This window comes from Populus euphratica, unplaced genomic scaffold (genome assembly GCF_000495115.2).
Source record: "Populus euphratica unplaced genomic scaffold, PopEup_1.0 scaffold78.1, whole genome shotgun sequence".
NCBI lineage: Eukaryota > Viridiplantae > Streptophyta > Magnoliopsida > Malpighiales > Salicaceae > Populus > Populus euphratica.
In genome coordinates, this window is record NW_011499867.1 from 325,084 (window position 1) to 340,001 (window position 14,918).

The 14,918-nt window shown below is 33.8% G+C and overlaps 2 protein-coding genes across 5 annotated transcripts; one reads left to right on the forward strand and one right to left on the reverse strand.

The window, feature by feature from the left end:
* The first annotated feature begins 2,037 nt into the window (after positions 1-2,037).
* On the forward strand, positions 2,038-3,675 carry LOC105126323 (uncharacterized). The gene is made up of 2 exons (XM_011027150.1): positions 2,038-2,439; positions 3,304-3,675. Exons 1-2 carry the CDS (start codon positions 2,277-2,279, stop codon positions 3,567-3,569), a joined length of 429 nt encoding a protein of 142 aa, XP_011025452.1. The 5' UTR covers positions 2,038-2,276; the 3' UTR covers positions 3,570-3,675.
* Positions 3,676-3,996: 321 nt separating this feature from the next.
* Positions 3,997-10,449, reverse strand: LOC105126322 (uncharacterized). 4 transcript variants are annotated; one of them, XR_842399.1, is made up of 13 exons: positions 10,336-10,449; positions 9,821-10,178; positions 8,854-9,016; positions 8,727-8,776; positions 8,277-8,369; positions 8,108-8,196; positions 7,425-7,503; positions 7,117-7,199; positions 6,710-6,788; positions 5,860-6,586; positions 5,089-5,728; positions 4,871-4,932; positions 4,539-4,630 (listed from the first exon to the last, which is right to left on the reverse strand). XR_842399.1 is itself a non-coding variant. In XM_011027149.1 (12 exons), the coding sequence occupies exons 1-12, from the start codon at positions 10,365-10,367 to the stop codon at positions 4,489-4,491; spliced, it is 2,517 nt and encodes an 838-aa protein (XP_011025451.1). In that variant the 5' UTR covers positions 10,368-10,449; the 3' UTR covers positions 3,997-4,488. The 4 variants fall into 4 exon arrangements, 2 of the variants coding, with proteins under 2 accessions (XP_011025451.1, XP_011025450.1); XR_842398.1 differs by having other exon boundaries at positions 4,871-4,981; XM_011027149.1 differs by lacking the exon at positions 4,871-4,932 and having other exon boundaries at positions 3,997-4,630; positions 9,839-10,178.
* Positions 10,450-14,918: the final 4,469 nt, after the last annotated feature.

The window sequence follows — 14,918 nt, forward strand, 5'->3', positions numbered from 1 at the left end:
CATCATGGTGTTAGTGTTTATATGATGTAATTGGTGTTTAGTAGCACAAACAGAAAGGGTTCTTCTTGACTTGGTTGAATAGTTGGAAAATAAATCTAATGCTGGCAAATCGGCGTTGTTTTTTGAGAATAATACAATGAAAAGGAGTAAAAGAAGAGATCATAGAGTGCCCAGATAACGTCACCATCTCTTTCTCTCTGAGAAAGCTTGCTCCTCTTAGGTACATATATCCATGTTAAATAGAAACTACATCACCGTATATATTATATTATACCCAGCAACCAAGCTGACATGCTCTACTACAAATCTCCCTGTGGAAATATTAAACTAATCACCTTCTTGAATTATCGACTCCATTCAAGCCTAGATGATATACTTTTTCCTTTTCTTTTCTATTCAAATTCCGGGTTAGATTGCAAAGACATGACTTGAAAGAACTCTGAGACATCTCGAGCTTGGGATTCGTGCCATTAGACCATTAAATTCCTTTTGGGGCTAAGTGCTACGGTGAATGCATCAGAATGAACTGTTCTGGGTGCTAAGAAATTGGGGGTGAAAGAAGAGAAAGCACTCACTTTCTAACCGGCATTTAATCAAACAGGAAAGAAACAAAACGTTGAAATAAATACACTGGCTCACACCCAAATAATTGTGCATAAGTGAACATATGAGAAAGTAACAGGGAGATTAAGGTTTACATTAGAGGAAGACACCGGCCGCCGAAACTGTAAAAGTGGCTCCCGCGTCATTCTTCGCGGTAGAGACACCTCTGTGCTTGATAGGGCACGAAACTCGAAAGTGTTATTTGAAGCAACGGGCGTGGGTTCTATTTATAGACCTCTTCTTTTTTTCACCTCGATCCACTAGCATTGCTCGGTAGAATTCTATGAATCCATGTTTACTTATCCATTATTAATAAATTAGCGTTAACATTATTTTTAACAAAGAAACTAGAGGAAATGTTATTTCACGTCTCACAATTCATGACTAGTGTTGACTTGATAAATTTCTTTTTTTGGTCATTCAAATTTAAAATTTGTTTCAACTTGGTCATCAAACTTTAATATCTTTCAATTTAATCCTTAAATTTTTTTGATGATTCTCCTAGATCTTGATCGTGATGGACATTCTTGAAATTAAATGATAAAAAATACTGGATGAAATTGAACTAAAGACTCGTGTGATGGATACATGAGTGGTTGGTGTTTTTAAAAGGGTTTGAAAGTATAATAATGATTGATTTTAAAAATATTTGTTTTAAATATATTAAAATAATATTTTTATTTAAAAAAAATATTTTTGATATTAATATCTGAGAATAAAAAAATGAAGAAAAAAAATAAAAATAAAAACTTTAATTTTTTCTCAAAAATATTTTTAAAATATAAAAATAAACGTGATTTTCATCTCTGTTAAAATAGTGAAAGTTATATTTTGACTTCATTAGAGTGCTATTAATAATGATGAAGAAGATTTGCAAGGGGTAAGGGGAAGTCCACGGGAGATTGAAGGTAGATCGGTCCGGCCAAGTCGATCAAACAAAACTAAATTTGTTGTTAGAAATTATTAACAATATACATTTCAAATAAAAAAATTAATTTACTTTCACAAAAATTAAAATTGAAAATAAAATAAATATATTTAAGTCTTAAGTTAATCTCTTGAAATTATAATCGTTCATTTCAAAAGACATTTTTTATATTTCTCGGAATCCGTCCTCCCCCTCAACTATGGGGCATGGACTTATAATTACTATCATTGATATTGTATCAATAATTTTAAAATTCACTTTTCAAATCGTGAAAAAATATTTAATATATTTAATCAATCAAGAAAAGGAAATTAAATATTTTTAATTACCATACTAATCTTAATCTTATGAACTATGATTGCTCGTGTGAGAAAACCGATTCGTCGAAGGTTGGGCATGGACCTCCAAGTACTATCTTGGATCAGCAATCTTATCCAAGCCCAGCCCATGACAACCAACGGACGAGGCTGTTGTTGTCAAATAAAACACTGAGAATGCTATATTTTGGTCTCCATCCGACACAAAAGATAAATCTGCCTTGCATATGAATGACATTTGTAAATGTTATTTTAACTTAGTGTTGCAGACTGTCTATCGGGTCACAACTTTTACCGAAAGTTCAAATTTTAAAAGTGGCATAGGCTGTAAGAGCCATGCTTTCTGAAGCTAATAACATACTGCATGCTGCCAGCTTCGAAATACTGTATGTTTTGATTTGTTTGAAAGCTTGCTCTGTTCTTTGCTGATGTATTTTCCTGCTTTCAGCTGTCCGAGAGGAAATTGCATCATCAGGGACAAGATTTTTTTTGGTGCAAGTCTGGATTTGGATTTATTGGGAATTGAGATTGATGACAAGACAATGATACCTGGACTTGCTGTTGCATCTTCACGTGCTGAACCATTAGCAGGTCTACTCTCCCTCTAATTTCATCTTCTGTAGCCTGGGAAATGTTATTTCATGTAAATATTGGTATAGTCAAAGACCATGTATTGAAATGATTCGTCTGGTTATGTCCTATAAATACCATTTGCATTCTAATTCTGTCGTGGCGTGGGAAACTTGATCCTCGTACAAGATGCTGGGTTGAATTTTAAAAAATCACAGAAAAAGGAACACGGACTAGAAAGTTCTGAAACTCATGCACTATTCAGATGCATGGACATTGGCTTTGTGGACAATCGTGCAAAACTCACTTCACCAAGATCATAAAGCTGCTGCATATCCTAATCTTTTAAAATGTTCATCGGATAAAACGACCTTCAGGTCATGATGTCATCGATACAGTTAGCTTTTCACTGGGCCCTAATCGCATTCGTGATATCCCTGCTGATGACATCTTAAGTGATAATCACATTGCTCTGCACCATCGTTCTTATATAGCAAAGAAGCATGGTGTGCCTTTTCTTGTTTCTGAGTTTTGGGAAATAGCATCTCTACTTGATTATGCACTTAAAGAATTGGAACTGAAATTGCTGTATCATCGACAGCAGATGCTTCCATAATTTTTGGTGAATCCTAATGCATATCAAAATATACAAGAATCTGATTCCTGTGATGATTGTTACGAGCAATTATTATTCCTTGGGAAAAAATTGTGATTGCCATGAACGCTGTTTATTTTTTAACAGACTTCCCCACTTCCATCCCCATGAAGTCCTGTCTTACTATCTTGTGGTCTTTTAGTGCATCTAATTGTAAGTATGCCTTCTAGAATTTTGTGACGCTCGTAAGACCGAGCCACCTATTCGAATCTTTTCGTTTGCTATAGCAGCATGGATGAACGGGCTGGAAGCGTGCGCAATTGAAGCTGACACTCCTCGTGCTTGCTTGATTCTATCAGTTGGAATTGCAACCCGTTATGTTTATGCTACCTATAAGAAAACTCCCGTAACAACAGCTGAAGCTGAAGCTGAAGCCTGGGAAGCTGCAAAGAAGGCATGTGGAGGTTTACATTTTCTTGCCATCCAAAACGACTTGGATTCAGATGAGTCTGTTGGATTTTGGCTTTTACTAGACCTGCCGCCTCCACCTGTATGATTACTCATTGTTTTCTCGTGAACCCTTTATGGTACTGTTAATGTTGTCGGGCTACGATCTGCAGAATATGAAAGCAATAGAAAGTGCCGACTTTTTGTTCCAATTACATATTCATGTGTACAAAGTTAAGTGCTGCACTCTTGCCAACGGAAAAGGTAAACGTAATGGAGAGGAGAGGAAATTGAGATGGAACGCCACGAGTGAACAGCAGGGTTTGGTAACACAATACCTCTGATATTACCAGTTTTTAATTAGTGCAGAGAAATCTGAGAGGATAAAAGTGGCTCTCTGATAGGAGTCTTAGCTAAGCAGTGCCCAAATATGTTTTCCCTGGAAGTTTAGTGAACAATGGGGTTGGCAAACCAGAGACTTGATTTCATAATACACATAATGCACCCATATATCTGCATCAGATAGAACAGAGACCAGCACGGATTTATCACTTCCCTCTCATTATGGGAAGCAATGAAACCTTGACAGATTAAAATTGGAAAGAAAAAAAAAAAAGACAACAAAAGGTCCGGAGCTTTGTAAGCTCAACTACAGTTAACAAGGGCAATGCTACTTCCTGCGCACATGGATTAACAACACAACCAAGTTAATCTAAAAGCCTGGCTAGATACAGAGTTCCAAGCACTGGGAAAGCAAGCTACATTTGATGGAGGGAGGGGGAAGGGGGTTGGAAGGATAGCCCTCCGTCAAAATAATCACTATTTTACAAAATAATTTCACGTAAATGTTAAAAGCTAGCACCCTAGCAAACACTGCTTCCATGAAACATCACCAGCCATACATGCAACCAGAAAATGCAACTGAAATCTCTGTGGTCCTTAGGAATGGACGCTACCTTTTCAACTAAAATGGGATGAGTATCTGGAGTCCAGATGCAATTGTCAATATTTGAAAACAAGTTCAGCTTTCATGTTTTTGACCTTTTTTGCTTTTGAGAAACAATGCGAACTGCTTGCTTCCCAAGTTTCAAGGTTTTCACTATACCATCATCTAGAGCAACAGATAACATTGATGTGCCTTCAACAATATCAGAGACGACTCCCTTGTGCCTGGGTCAAGAAAACATCAGACACTTTAAATAAATATCGAGCCAAAGTTCAACCAAATTTCAAAAGAGTAGCAGGAATTTCAACTAGATTTCAAAAGAGTAGCAGGACATGAAGGACTCTAAGTTCTAATGCTCATGATCAACTCAATAAAGCAGTAAACAAGCAAGCTTATGACATAGAAGCTTGCACATGGATGGGGGTTCATACAAAATATGGAATTGAAGGAGAGTGTTGGACCACCTAGGAATACTTCAAAACCAGTTTCAAAATTGATCCTCCCCGCCATCAGCTTCATTTTGTTTCTGTGATACAAGGTTGCCATGAACAAGCCCCTTCCTACTTTAAAACAGGCTAAGATGGATGTCAAAATGGAGTGGATTACTTGCGAAATATGATGCATGTACTCACTGGCAAATACTTTTTTATCCCTCACCCAGAAGGAAAAAACAAAAACTCACCATGAATTGTCAGATGGCTGATGAACTTCAACTTGTTTTCCAATAGCATCTTTACCCAATTTTTTCAATATCCAATTAGCTTCTGTCATTTCACTGTCTAGATGTGATGGCAGCATACCTTCATCATCATTATACATCTTTTTCTCCATTAAGCTTGATGCTCTCTTCCTTTTTGACCTTTGGCCCCTTATGTTACTCTTTTCTTCTTCATGCAGATGAATAAGGGAGCTCTGATTTTCAAGATTAGGTTTCTTAATCTTAAGCTTCAAAGAAAGTTTTGACTCCTTTGGTAATGAATGAAAAATGGGAGTGTCACCAGAATCACCATTGCTTTCTGTATGTGTATCAGACCCGACCTCTGATTGCTTTCCCAAAGATAACTTGTCACTTCTTAAAGTAGGGACTTCACCACCCGCAGGCCTCACCACAACCCTGCTTCCTTCAAGGCTCTTTTTAGCTGATGAAACACGGGCATGATCTAGGGGAACAGTTTCATATCCATCACAAGGACTCCCTCCATCATATTTGGGATTGAAGTTTGAAGCTTCAGCTTTTACTTTTCCAAACTTAATCAAATTACCCTCTCTCCTTGCAAACTTAATCAAACCTCTTGTTTGCCCAGAGTGATCAACTGTATCTCCTGCAAATTGCAAAAATCAATCATGTCAGTGAATTAGCAGGTAAAATGATAACATCCTCAAGTTAATAATGTCAATAATAACATATTAATAATTGCACTACAAGCAGTTGAATGACACATGGATCACTTACTGTTGGAAGCCTTCAAATCTAGTTCACTTTGGCAGCTTTGAACATCAGATTTTGGACTACTGACATTTATTTTTCGTGCACCTAGATTTATTACTAATCTCTTTGCCTTGACAGACTTAGATTTGCCGGCATGTTTTTCAGTATCATCCCCACTATCCACATCATGAGGCTTATTACTCTTGATTTTAAAAACATTGGATGTCCTTTCTCCATCGCTCACCATCACCTCATCAACAAACTTGTGTTTCCAACCCCCTGGCTGACTGATTGAGCAAACCCCTTCGGTGTGATTCACAATACCAGCAACAGGAGAAAAACTTTTATCAGATCCTCCTTTTGCTTGAGACTCCGAGTCATAATTCTTGCAATCACCCGTATCATGTACGTAAGAATGAATGTCGTGCTGATGTGGTTCTGACTTACTAATTGAAGCAGCATGACAACCTTTTTTCTTGGGATATTTTTTATTCCAATGTTTCTTTCCATAATCATTACTCTTCTTTGGTGACTTGCCGCCTATCCCTTTGAGAGAGATATTTATAGAAAGCCCAAAATCAATCCTTAGTGCCTCCAGACCATTTCCATCACCATCTGAATAAGGAGAGATAGAAAATATGTCTTCTTGGGCTGGCAACCCAGCAGCAGCTCTCAAGCTTGCAATTAAACCATGATCAGCCTTATCTCGTCGCCTCCACAGCTCTTGAATAGCATCTTTGAGATCCTTTACCTGTAGTATACATTTATGGTGTAAGAAAAGAAGTTATAACCAAACCATCCCAGCACACCACATCTAAGCAAGACTAGCCACATGTGTACAAGCTTCAGAGAGAGATTTCTACAATTAACAAACCTGATAGCATTCTCCACGACATGTGGCACATTGGTACTGTAGGTTTCTGTCTACTTGAAACTGAAGATATTTTTCATCACTGCAAAACATTTCTTTCAGAATAAGTTATCTCATTTCTCCAAGGTGTAAATTACTTCCTATAAATAACTGCTCATGAAAAGCACTATTAGATATCCACTATTGACATCAAACAAGGATTTACATCCAAGAAAAGGCGCGTAACATTACCAAAGAAGCAACAACTGTGAAGCAGAATCCAATCCAGATTCGTCATACCAGAATTGTCATAATTGTGAAAGGAAATAGCTCATAAAGAACAAGTTTCTGTTAAGATTATTGATAATTCCAAGAACATCTATCATCCTAATTTGCCATTAGCCCTGTATTTTGAGATGGGAAAGACAAACCTGATGCCATCACAATGACAGTGCACCCATCGCTGGCATATATCACAGCAAACCATTGGAGTTGATTCTGAATCTCTATAAACCTATAAGGTTTACCCAAGACATCTAATCAATTTCATTCATATTGTAAAGTATAAATATCAAGTTACGAAACAAAATCATCTGGGACATTTTTTTGGATTGATGATGAAGCATTTAAATATAATGATCGATCAATGCAGACTACAAGTAGTAGTAATTAACATAGAACAGCTTTTTTTTAATGAAAAGTTTGTGACAACCCAAAGATAGCATGAAGTTGACAATACCTTCAAGCAAACAGGGCAATAATTTCCCTTCACAAATAATCTTCCACAAGCATCACAGCAAGTGTATCCCAGAAACCACCTGCGTGTTTTAAAAACATACGACAAATGAACCTGCTAATAGTAAGAAATAAAGAAGACTAAACCCTGTTGAAAAAGTACAATCACACTAGAATTATAAATGTAACTATTGCATGTCAAGACAACTCCTCCCACTACCTACCAAAATCATGCTCCATTATTTCCTTAGGCTTCAATTACTTGCATTCTAAAGATCAGTTAGGCAGTATAGATCAGAGATATCTATCAAAAGTGCATAAATCAAACAAATTCATCATCGATGCACCTGCACATAACAATCACTTTCCAAATTGCCATACATACTCAGATAAGGTGTCACACTCAACGTATCAAATTGCAAGCATAATGGATTGGAGTGGGTAAGCATTCTCATTAACATGTATGGAGCTGAAAGGCATGCTTAAGAGAGATTGATACCAAAAATGACAAGTTATTTATATATCAAGGTATTCCATAAGTCACAAAGCAATAAATATCTATATACACGCACAATATATGCATTTTTCACATTTTTGCAAGATCGGAAAACAAAATGATTAACTAAACATCAGTTGTTCAAAAAAAAACATATTTATGAGTTTAAACTAACTGTTGACAACCATTACCTCACACTTAGTCCATTTCCTGGGACAGAAGATCCACAGCTGTGACACCTTGTATGTTTAGGACACAAGTACGGTCCAGAGTTGACATTCTGCAACATGCAGGAATGTCTGTTAGTAGTGCCATTATAATCTAGATATGACACCCAAAAACAAGCAATTAACACATCACCTTGTGTGGAGGATGCTGGCAGTAACAGTGGTATGCACCATCACACCTTTTGCAAAACACAAACTTATTTGGATCTCCAGTCTTTCGGCATACCTATGGACAGAAGTTATAAAGTGTAAGAGCAAAGATAAGGTATTCAAAACGTTCTATGTGTCCAGAAAGCTTCCAGCACATGGAAACTATACAGAACATAAATAAATCATCTGTTTTGAGAAGGACTTTAAGGAATAGAATAAACAGAACACTAGAATGAACTCTCTCTAGCTCTTAACATTTCATGGACTTACAGTTGTCAAGAGATACAACATTCAGATGCACAGAAGCATAAAATGACATTCATGGCCAGGTAGGAAGGTCACTTTGGAAATCTAGAATTTACCTAAATTTCTTGCCTAAAAAAAGTACGGATGCAACTTCGTTAATTAATCAACAATTTATATCAATGAGCACCTCGCAAGTTTGGCAAGATGGGCAGGTCCACGAACTCCAGTGAAATAAATCTGCCATCAATCACTCAACCTATGAGAATAAATAAAAATACAGCAGCCTTCAGAGTTTTTAACCCAATGAGTTTTACCTCTATGCCGAGCCCAGGTTTTCAAACAGCTCCTGTGGTACTTCTTGCCACAACTTTTACATGGGAGCATCATCCTCGCTCTCTCACTTCTTCCAGTTTGACCCACAAAGCATATCTGACAAAATGGACCTGCATCTTCTCCCGGAGTATCTTTTGAGGCAACCTGAATTAAACAGATGGTGGTGGTATTTAGCAAATGATATAGCATATGTCATCACAATAGCAGCCAAAAGTCATTTTACTTGATTTCCATAGCTCATCAACTGTGGATTTGTGCCTAAGGAAACATGCCAGTGCATCTAGATGAGAAAGTTCTAGTGCAATAAAAGGGTTCCAATAACATGCTGCCCGCTAGCAAAATAATAATGAATAAGCAATAAGAATTCATAAATTTCTTTTCAATCTTCTCAGGATTATAAATAAGCTAACGCAAATGAATAACAAAAATATTAGAATGAAAAACAGTTACGAGTAATCAGCATTCAGAAAATGAGCGGATGCTAGTGATTGTTTTGAGTTTCAACTGTCTCAGACTTCCATGCTTTTTAATGTCTAAACAAATCCAAGATTAGGTCAAACTCAAAAACCCACCTCCAAATCCTCAAGAACAATTCAAAATCCAAATTAAACATTTCAGTCAAATTGACTACTTCTATTCTATTAATTGAATTATATAATAGAATCACAAAAAAAAAAAAACAAATTCGCAACTGCAGACGCCATAAATCAGCTCAAATTCAATAAACTAGCTATTCAGAACACCCCTGAATCCCAAATTCAACACAGGTATCTAATAAACCAATGTTTAAATAATACAAATTCGAGTGGCCAATCATGGGATTATCCTACACAATCACAATTCACACTATTCCCAAGAAAATAAAAAATTCAAAATCTTAACTAACCAGAAACATCCTCACATCAAAGACCAAATTCATGCACAACAACCAGGAAACAAAAATCTTACGGTATCACCAGACCCGACCTTCTTGGCATAATACTCGGCAGATGCCTTAGCAGCAGCAGCCTGCCTTTGAATAGCCACGCGCCTAGTCTGCGTTGAAAAAGCCTCATCCCCCACACCACCATCACCTTCTCTATCTCTCGCCGAAACGACCTCTAGCGAATGCGTCGGAGGAATCGAAGCCGGTACAGGCACAACCTTAGGAACGGAAACCAGGACAGTTCCTTCCCTGGAAGCCCTAATTCCCAGAGGATCCTTCAAAAACTCATCGATTCTCCCTACATCGAACAGGAAGTCAGCCTTTGGTTTCGTCGAGTGGAGATCTCGCGGAAACCCTAGGGAGCAAAAACAAATTCGGCGACTGCAAATTAGAGAGAGCCAAAACAAACAAGATATCGTATCAGTCGACCACGTTAAAAAACAGAGAACTCTCTCGCGAGAGAGACATAAAAGAGAAGAAATAGTAAAGACAGGAGGGGTTTGGTGTTATAAGTTGTGAAGATACTACCACTACTGACCATGTAATTGGGCAAGCTACGTGAAAGGCCATATTGAGGAGTTTTGAGTTTTTTTTTTTTTTTTAGAGAGAGAGAGAGAGAAGGGAGGGTTTAGAGGTTGTTCCTTTTTTTTGAATTAATTAATTAGAATTTTGAGACGGGGGGTTTTCTCTATGGTTATTATTGAAGGTAAGAATTAGATTTTGGACTCGTTTTAGTGGGGTTTTTTTTTTTTAGTGAAAGTAAAAAATAATTAGAATTATGGTTATTGTTGAAAGTAAAAATTAGATTAGGATGGGAAAATAAAGAGGTTTTCTTATTCAGTATGATGATATTTTTATAACGGGAATCTTTTTGTGGTTACTTGAGCATCCTGAATAATAAAAAAGAATTATAATAGTTAAATTGTTAATATTGTTTTTTAAATAGTGTAAACATAATTGTTTTTAATATGCACTCCATTAAAAAAATTTATTTTAGCGATCCTTTTGCATTTTAATATTAATATTCTTGGTTTTTTTATAAAATTTTAATGAATGAAAAAAATAATTTATTTGAAAATTTTAGTTAGCATATATATATATATATATATAATTTTTCTTTTGACATAAAAGTCATTTTGATTTTTTTTATTTGAGATACAAAATTAGGAAACAAAAGATAAAAAATTAGTTTTTTTATTTATTTTTGGTGCTTGTTTTGGTTATACCATTAGAGATGCTTTTAGTGACAATAAATAATGTCATGTCATTTTGGAAAATTTGATGGGACTTTTTCTTTATTTTTTATATATTACCCTGTTACACTGAGAAATTTTAAAAATTTAATAGAGTTTCACGTGAAGTTTCTTCTTCTTCCTTTTCAATTCAAGCCCCTCTTCGTTTTTTTTTTTTTTTATTTCATCATCAAACTTGCTTCAATAATAATTTAGGTTGCCTTTAATCTCGTATAATATGATAACTTTTATATAATTTAAATTTAAATTTAATTAGATAATAAGTCAGATCGATGGATTCTTTTTATCATTCTTATCATTTTTTTCTCAGTCAAGTCCTCGTGTTTTTTACCAGTACATCGGGTTATTTTTAGATTACGAGTTGACTGGATCATATTAGAATAACACTCACGTAGCTTAATTTTAAACCTAAGTTAAGCGATGAGTGAAGTTGAAAGATTTTTTTTTTAATTTTATCCTCGATATTTTTTTAATTTATCAGTCGAATTATTTCTAGAATTATCAAGTTTACTAGTTCACATCATTACAATTCCCACACAAATTAATTTTAAAATCAACCTGGGATAAGAAGCTGGGTTAAGAGGTTTTTTCATGTTAATTTCATAATTTTTTTCTTTATTTTCTTGTTAAACTTTTTTACTTTTTGATCAAGTTGTCTTTAAATCAGTCAAGTTGACCGGGTTATGTCTAACTAACTCCTATATATTTTAATTTTAAATTCGGATAAAATGAGGAGCCAAATAAAAAAATTTCAAAATTAACTCATTTAATTAAAGTTGATAATAATACTTGATAATCTTTTATTACCTTGATATTTTCTGTTATATTAAAAACATACATTGTGAACATGTGAACTAGTTTTAAAAACATTAAAGGAGAATGAGGATTTATTACACCCCTAGACAGACACGAGTTGTTATTAATTAGAATAGTGATTGGAAAAAAATTACCCCTGGGCTAAAAAACCTTTAAACCATACATAGAAAAGCAAGAAAAGCAAGGTGATTTTTTTACAATAACACAATTTAACCTTATTTTTTTATTAACAAACATTGATCTTTACAATGATATTTGAAAGTTCTTGACATTTTTTTTATAATGGGTGGCGTGTGCTTTAAATGCTCATCTAATTTGATTCTCACAGTCATTTTTTTTTTCTTACCTTCTCAAATCCCATGCTAAATACTTTAAAATTCGAAGCCAACCTTTTTAATTTTTTTTCCCTTCATATTCGATTTTTTATTATTTTGATTGCTGATATTTTATTCTAGATAATCATTAAAATATAAATATTTTTCAATTTTTATCTTGCTTTCATTTTTTATTCTTTAAATTTGGTTTTTATTTTTTTAATTATTATTTTTTTATCTAAGATATTTTTATATATATTTTTTACAATTCATCTCTATAGGTTTTTCTATTAAATTTGACCCCTGCTATTTTTGTTGATATCATTTTTGTTTTGACAAGTTTTAAAAATCAATATTTTTTTCATGATTTCAAAATTAAATTGATAGGGAACTAAGTTTCTGTTTTGACAAGTTTTGAAAATCAATATTTTTTTCATGATTTTAAAATTAAATTGATAGGGAACTAAGTTTCTTGATTGAACCTAAATCAAAGATTTCAAGAGTTATGAGACATTAAACCATGTTTATATATATATAAGAGTTTTATTTTATTATTTTTTACAGTTTTTTTATGAGCTTAACTTTGGATTGATAACTTGATAATGAGGGTCACTGATTTAGAAGGTTAATATAGGTTTACTTTTATTTTTTTCTTTTTTTTTAAATTCTGATTTATTTCATTTTCATCATTTAACATTTGATAAATTAAAATTTAGTCTTTATGTTTTTTTTTTCATTTAATTCTTACAGAGTTATCATGATCTTATGCTCATGATCACGGAGTTAATGGAATAATCCGAGTTGACTCAAATTTTTTAAATGTTTTCATGTTTTTAAAATTAAATTGGCTGGGACCAAACTCCTTGATTGAACCCGAGTCAAGAATTTCAAGAGTTATGAGTTTTAGATAGTAGATCATGTTTGGAAGTTTCATCCTTACTTTTTTTTTTTTTTATGTTTCTAAGCTTATGCTTTATATATATATATATATATATTATTTTTATAGTATTTTTTATGAGGTTAATTTTAGATTTACAACGAAGGTTATCAGTTTAAAAAGTTAACATGAGTTGATTTTTTTTATTTGTTTTTTTTTAATTCTGATTTATTTCAATTTCATCATTTAACATTTGATGAATTGAGATTTAATCTTTGTGTTTTATTATTATATTTTATTGAGTTATCATGATCTTATGCCCATGATCATGAGGTTAATGAGTTAAATCATGTTAACTTAAATTTTTTTAATTATTTTTTTAATTTTTGTACTTCAAGATTAAATTATTCGACAACTAAACTTCATAATTTTATTAAGTTTGCCTTTAAATGCAGTTACCCCAGTATCATGACCAAGTTTGAGATTTTGTGTATTGACTTGAGTGAGCTTGGATCGAGTTTTGTCAACTTTTTTTTTTTTAATTTTCATCCTTCAGTATTTTATTTGATAGAAATTGAATTTTAACTTTTTTTTTATGGAGTTATTATATTCTTATTAATTTATTAAGAATTATTTTTTATATTTTTTTTATAAAATTATCTAAATTCTATGCTCATAATTACACGTATCATAGGTTAATTTATTTTAATTGATCTTTTTTTTTTTATTTTTTTATCTATTTTTAAATTTTAATTTTTAATATTAAGTTGTTTAATTAGTCAAGTCGGTTTTTTTTTCTTAGCATTGATTTTTTACCTTGAAAAAAAAGTCGGCCAATCATGGCACAACACGGGCCAAAACTCTATCCTGACCTAAACGTGACGAAGCCCTAAAAACACCCCCGTGATCTCAGCATGTTTTGAAGTTTTTCATCTCGAATGCTTTTATAAATTGTTTGAAGTAGGGATGAGGTGTGAGATCATACAACTAATTAGCTGGTGTTTGTTTTTGCTGTGGATTTTTTTTTTTTAAGTTTGATTTTTTTGTAAGTTATTTTTTAATATGTTTAATCTTTTTAATATATTAATATCAAAAATAAATTTTAAATAAAAAAAATTCAATTACTATTATAATAACAAATACTACCAAAGACTGTTTTGTCATTTACTAGCGGTATTTGCATTTTTACTTGAGCAGAATTTAAAAGACACAATTATTGAAAAATATTAAAATATTATATATTTTAAATGCGGTAACATTCTTCCATCCTTTTCACTATTAGCCCAACCATCCACAGCTCCACCAACAGCAACAGATGCTTTCACAAGCAACAACAATAGCCACTGCCCATAGGCAACAACAACATGCTCCATGATGGTAAGTTTCTCTTCGGAGGCTGAGATGGCAAGATTTTCAAGGGATTTTTAAGCATATGATTTTGATGGGGACCTGGTTCTGGTTGTAATTAACTGATGACTTCTGGCAGATAAGATGGACAACAAAAGTATTGTAGCTAATCTTGCCTGGGAAATTGCATGCTGATGTTTTTCTCAAGCATAATTCACAGATTGATTCACACTCTCAACCAGCCCTACTGCTGTTATTTTTTCTTTTCATGCAAATGATGCCCTTTCTCCACATGGGTTCTATTTTTTGGATTCGAGCTGCAGCTTAGGTTCATTTTCTGTTCGGACGTGATCCTCGAAAGCTGAAACTAATTCTACTGTATCCACTCAGGGCTCTGCTGGTGTAAGCGGTAACATGCTGCACCATATACCGTAGGCAACAGAGAAAAGGAAGCCTACCCCTAAACCATAGTTGCTCAACAGTCCCACTGGTTTTTGTCAGCGGGAAGGTTAGC

Coding starts and splice junctions, on each gene's coding strand:
- LOC105126323 (XM_011027150.1), top strand. CDS start 2,277: ATGTATTTTCCTGCTTTCAGCTGTCCGAGAGGAAATTGCATCATCAGG. Junction 2,440..3,303: donor ACGTGCTGAACCATTAGCAG/GTCTACTCTCCC, acceptor TTGCTATAGCAG/CATGGATGAACGGGCTGGAA.
- LOC105126322 (XM_011027148.1), bottom strand. CDS start 10,367: ATGGCCTTTCACGTAGCTTGCCCAATTACATG. Junction 8,777..8,853: donor AACCTGGGCTCGGCATAGAG/GTAAAACTCATT, acceptor GATTGATGGCAG/ATTTATTTCACTGGAGTTCG. Junction 8,370..8,726: donor CATCTTGCCAAACTTGCGAG/GTGCTCATTGAT, acceptor TTCTGTCCATAG/GTATGCCGAAAGACTGGAGA.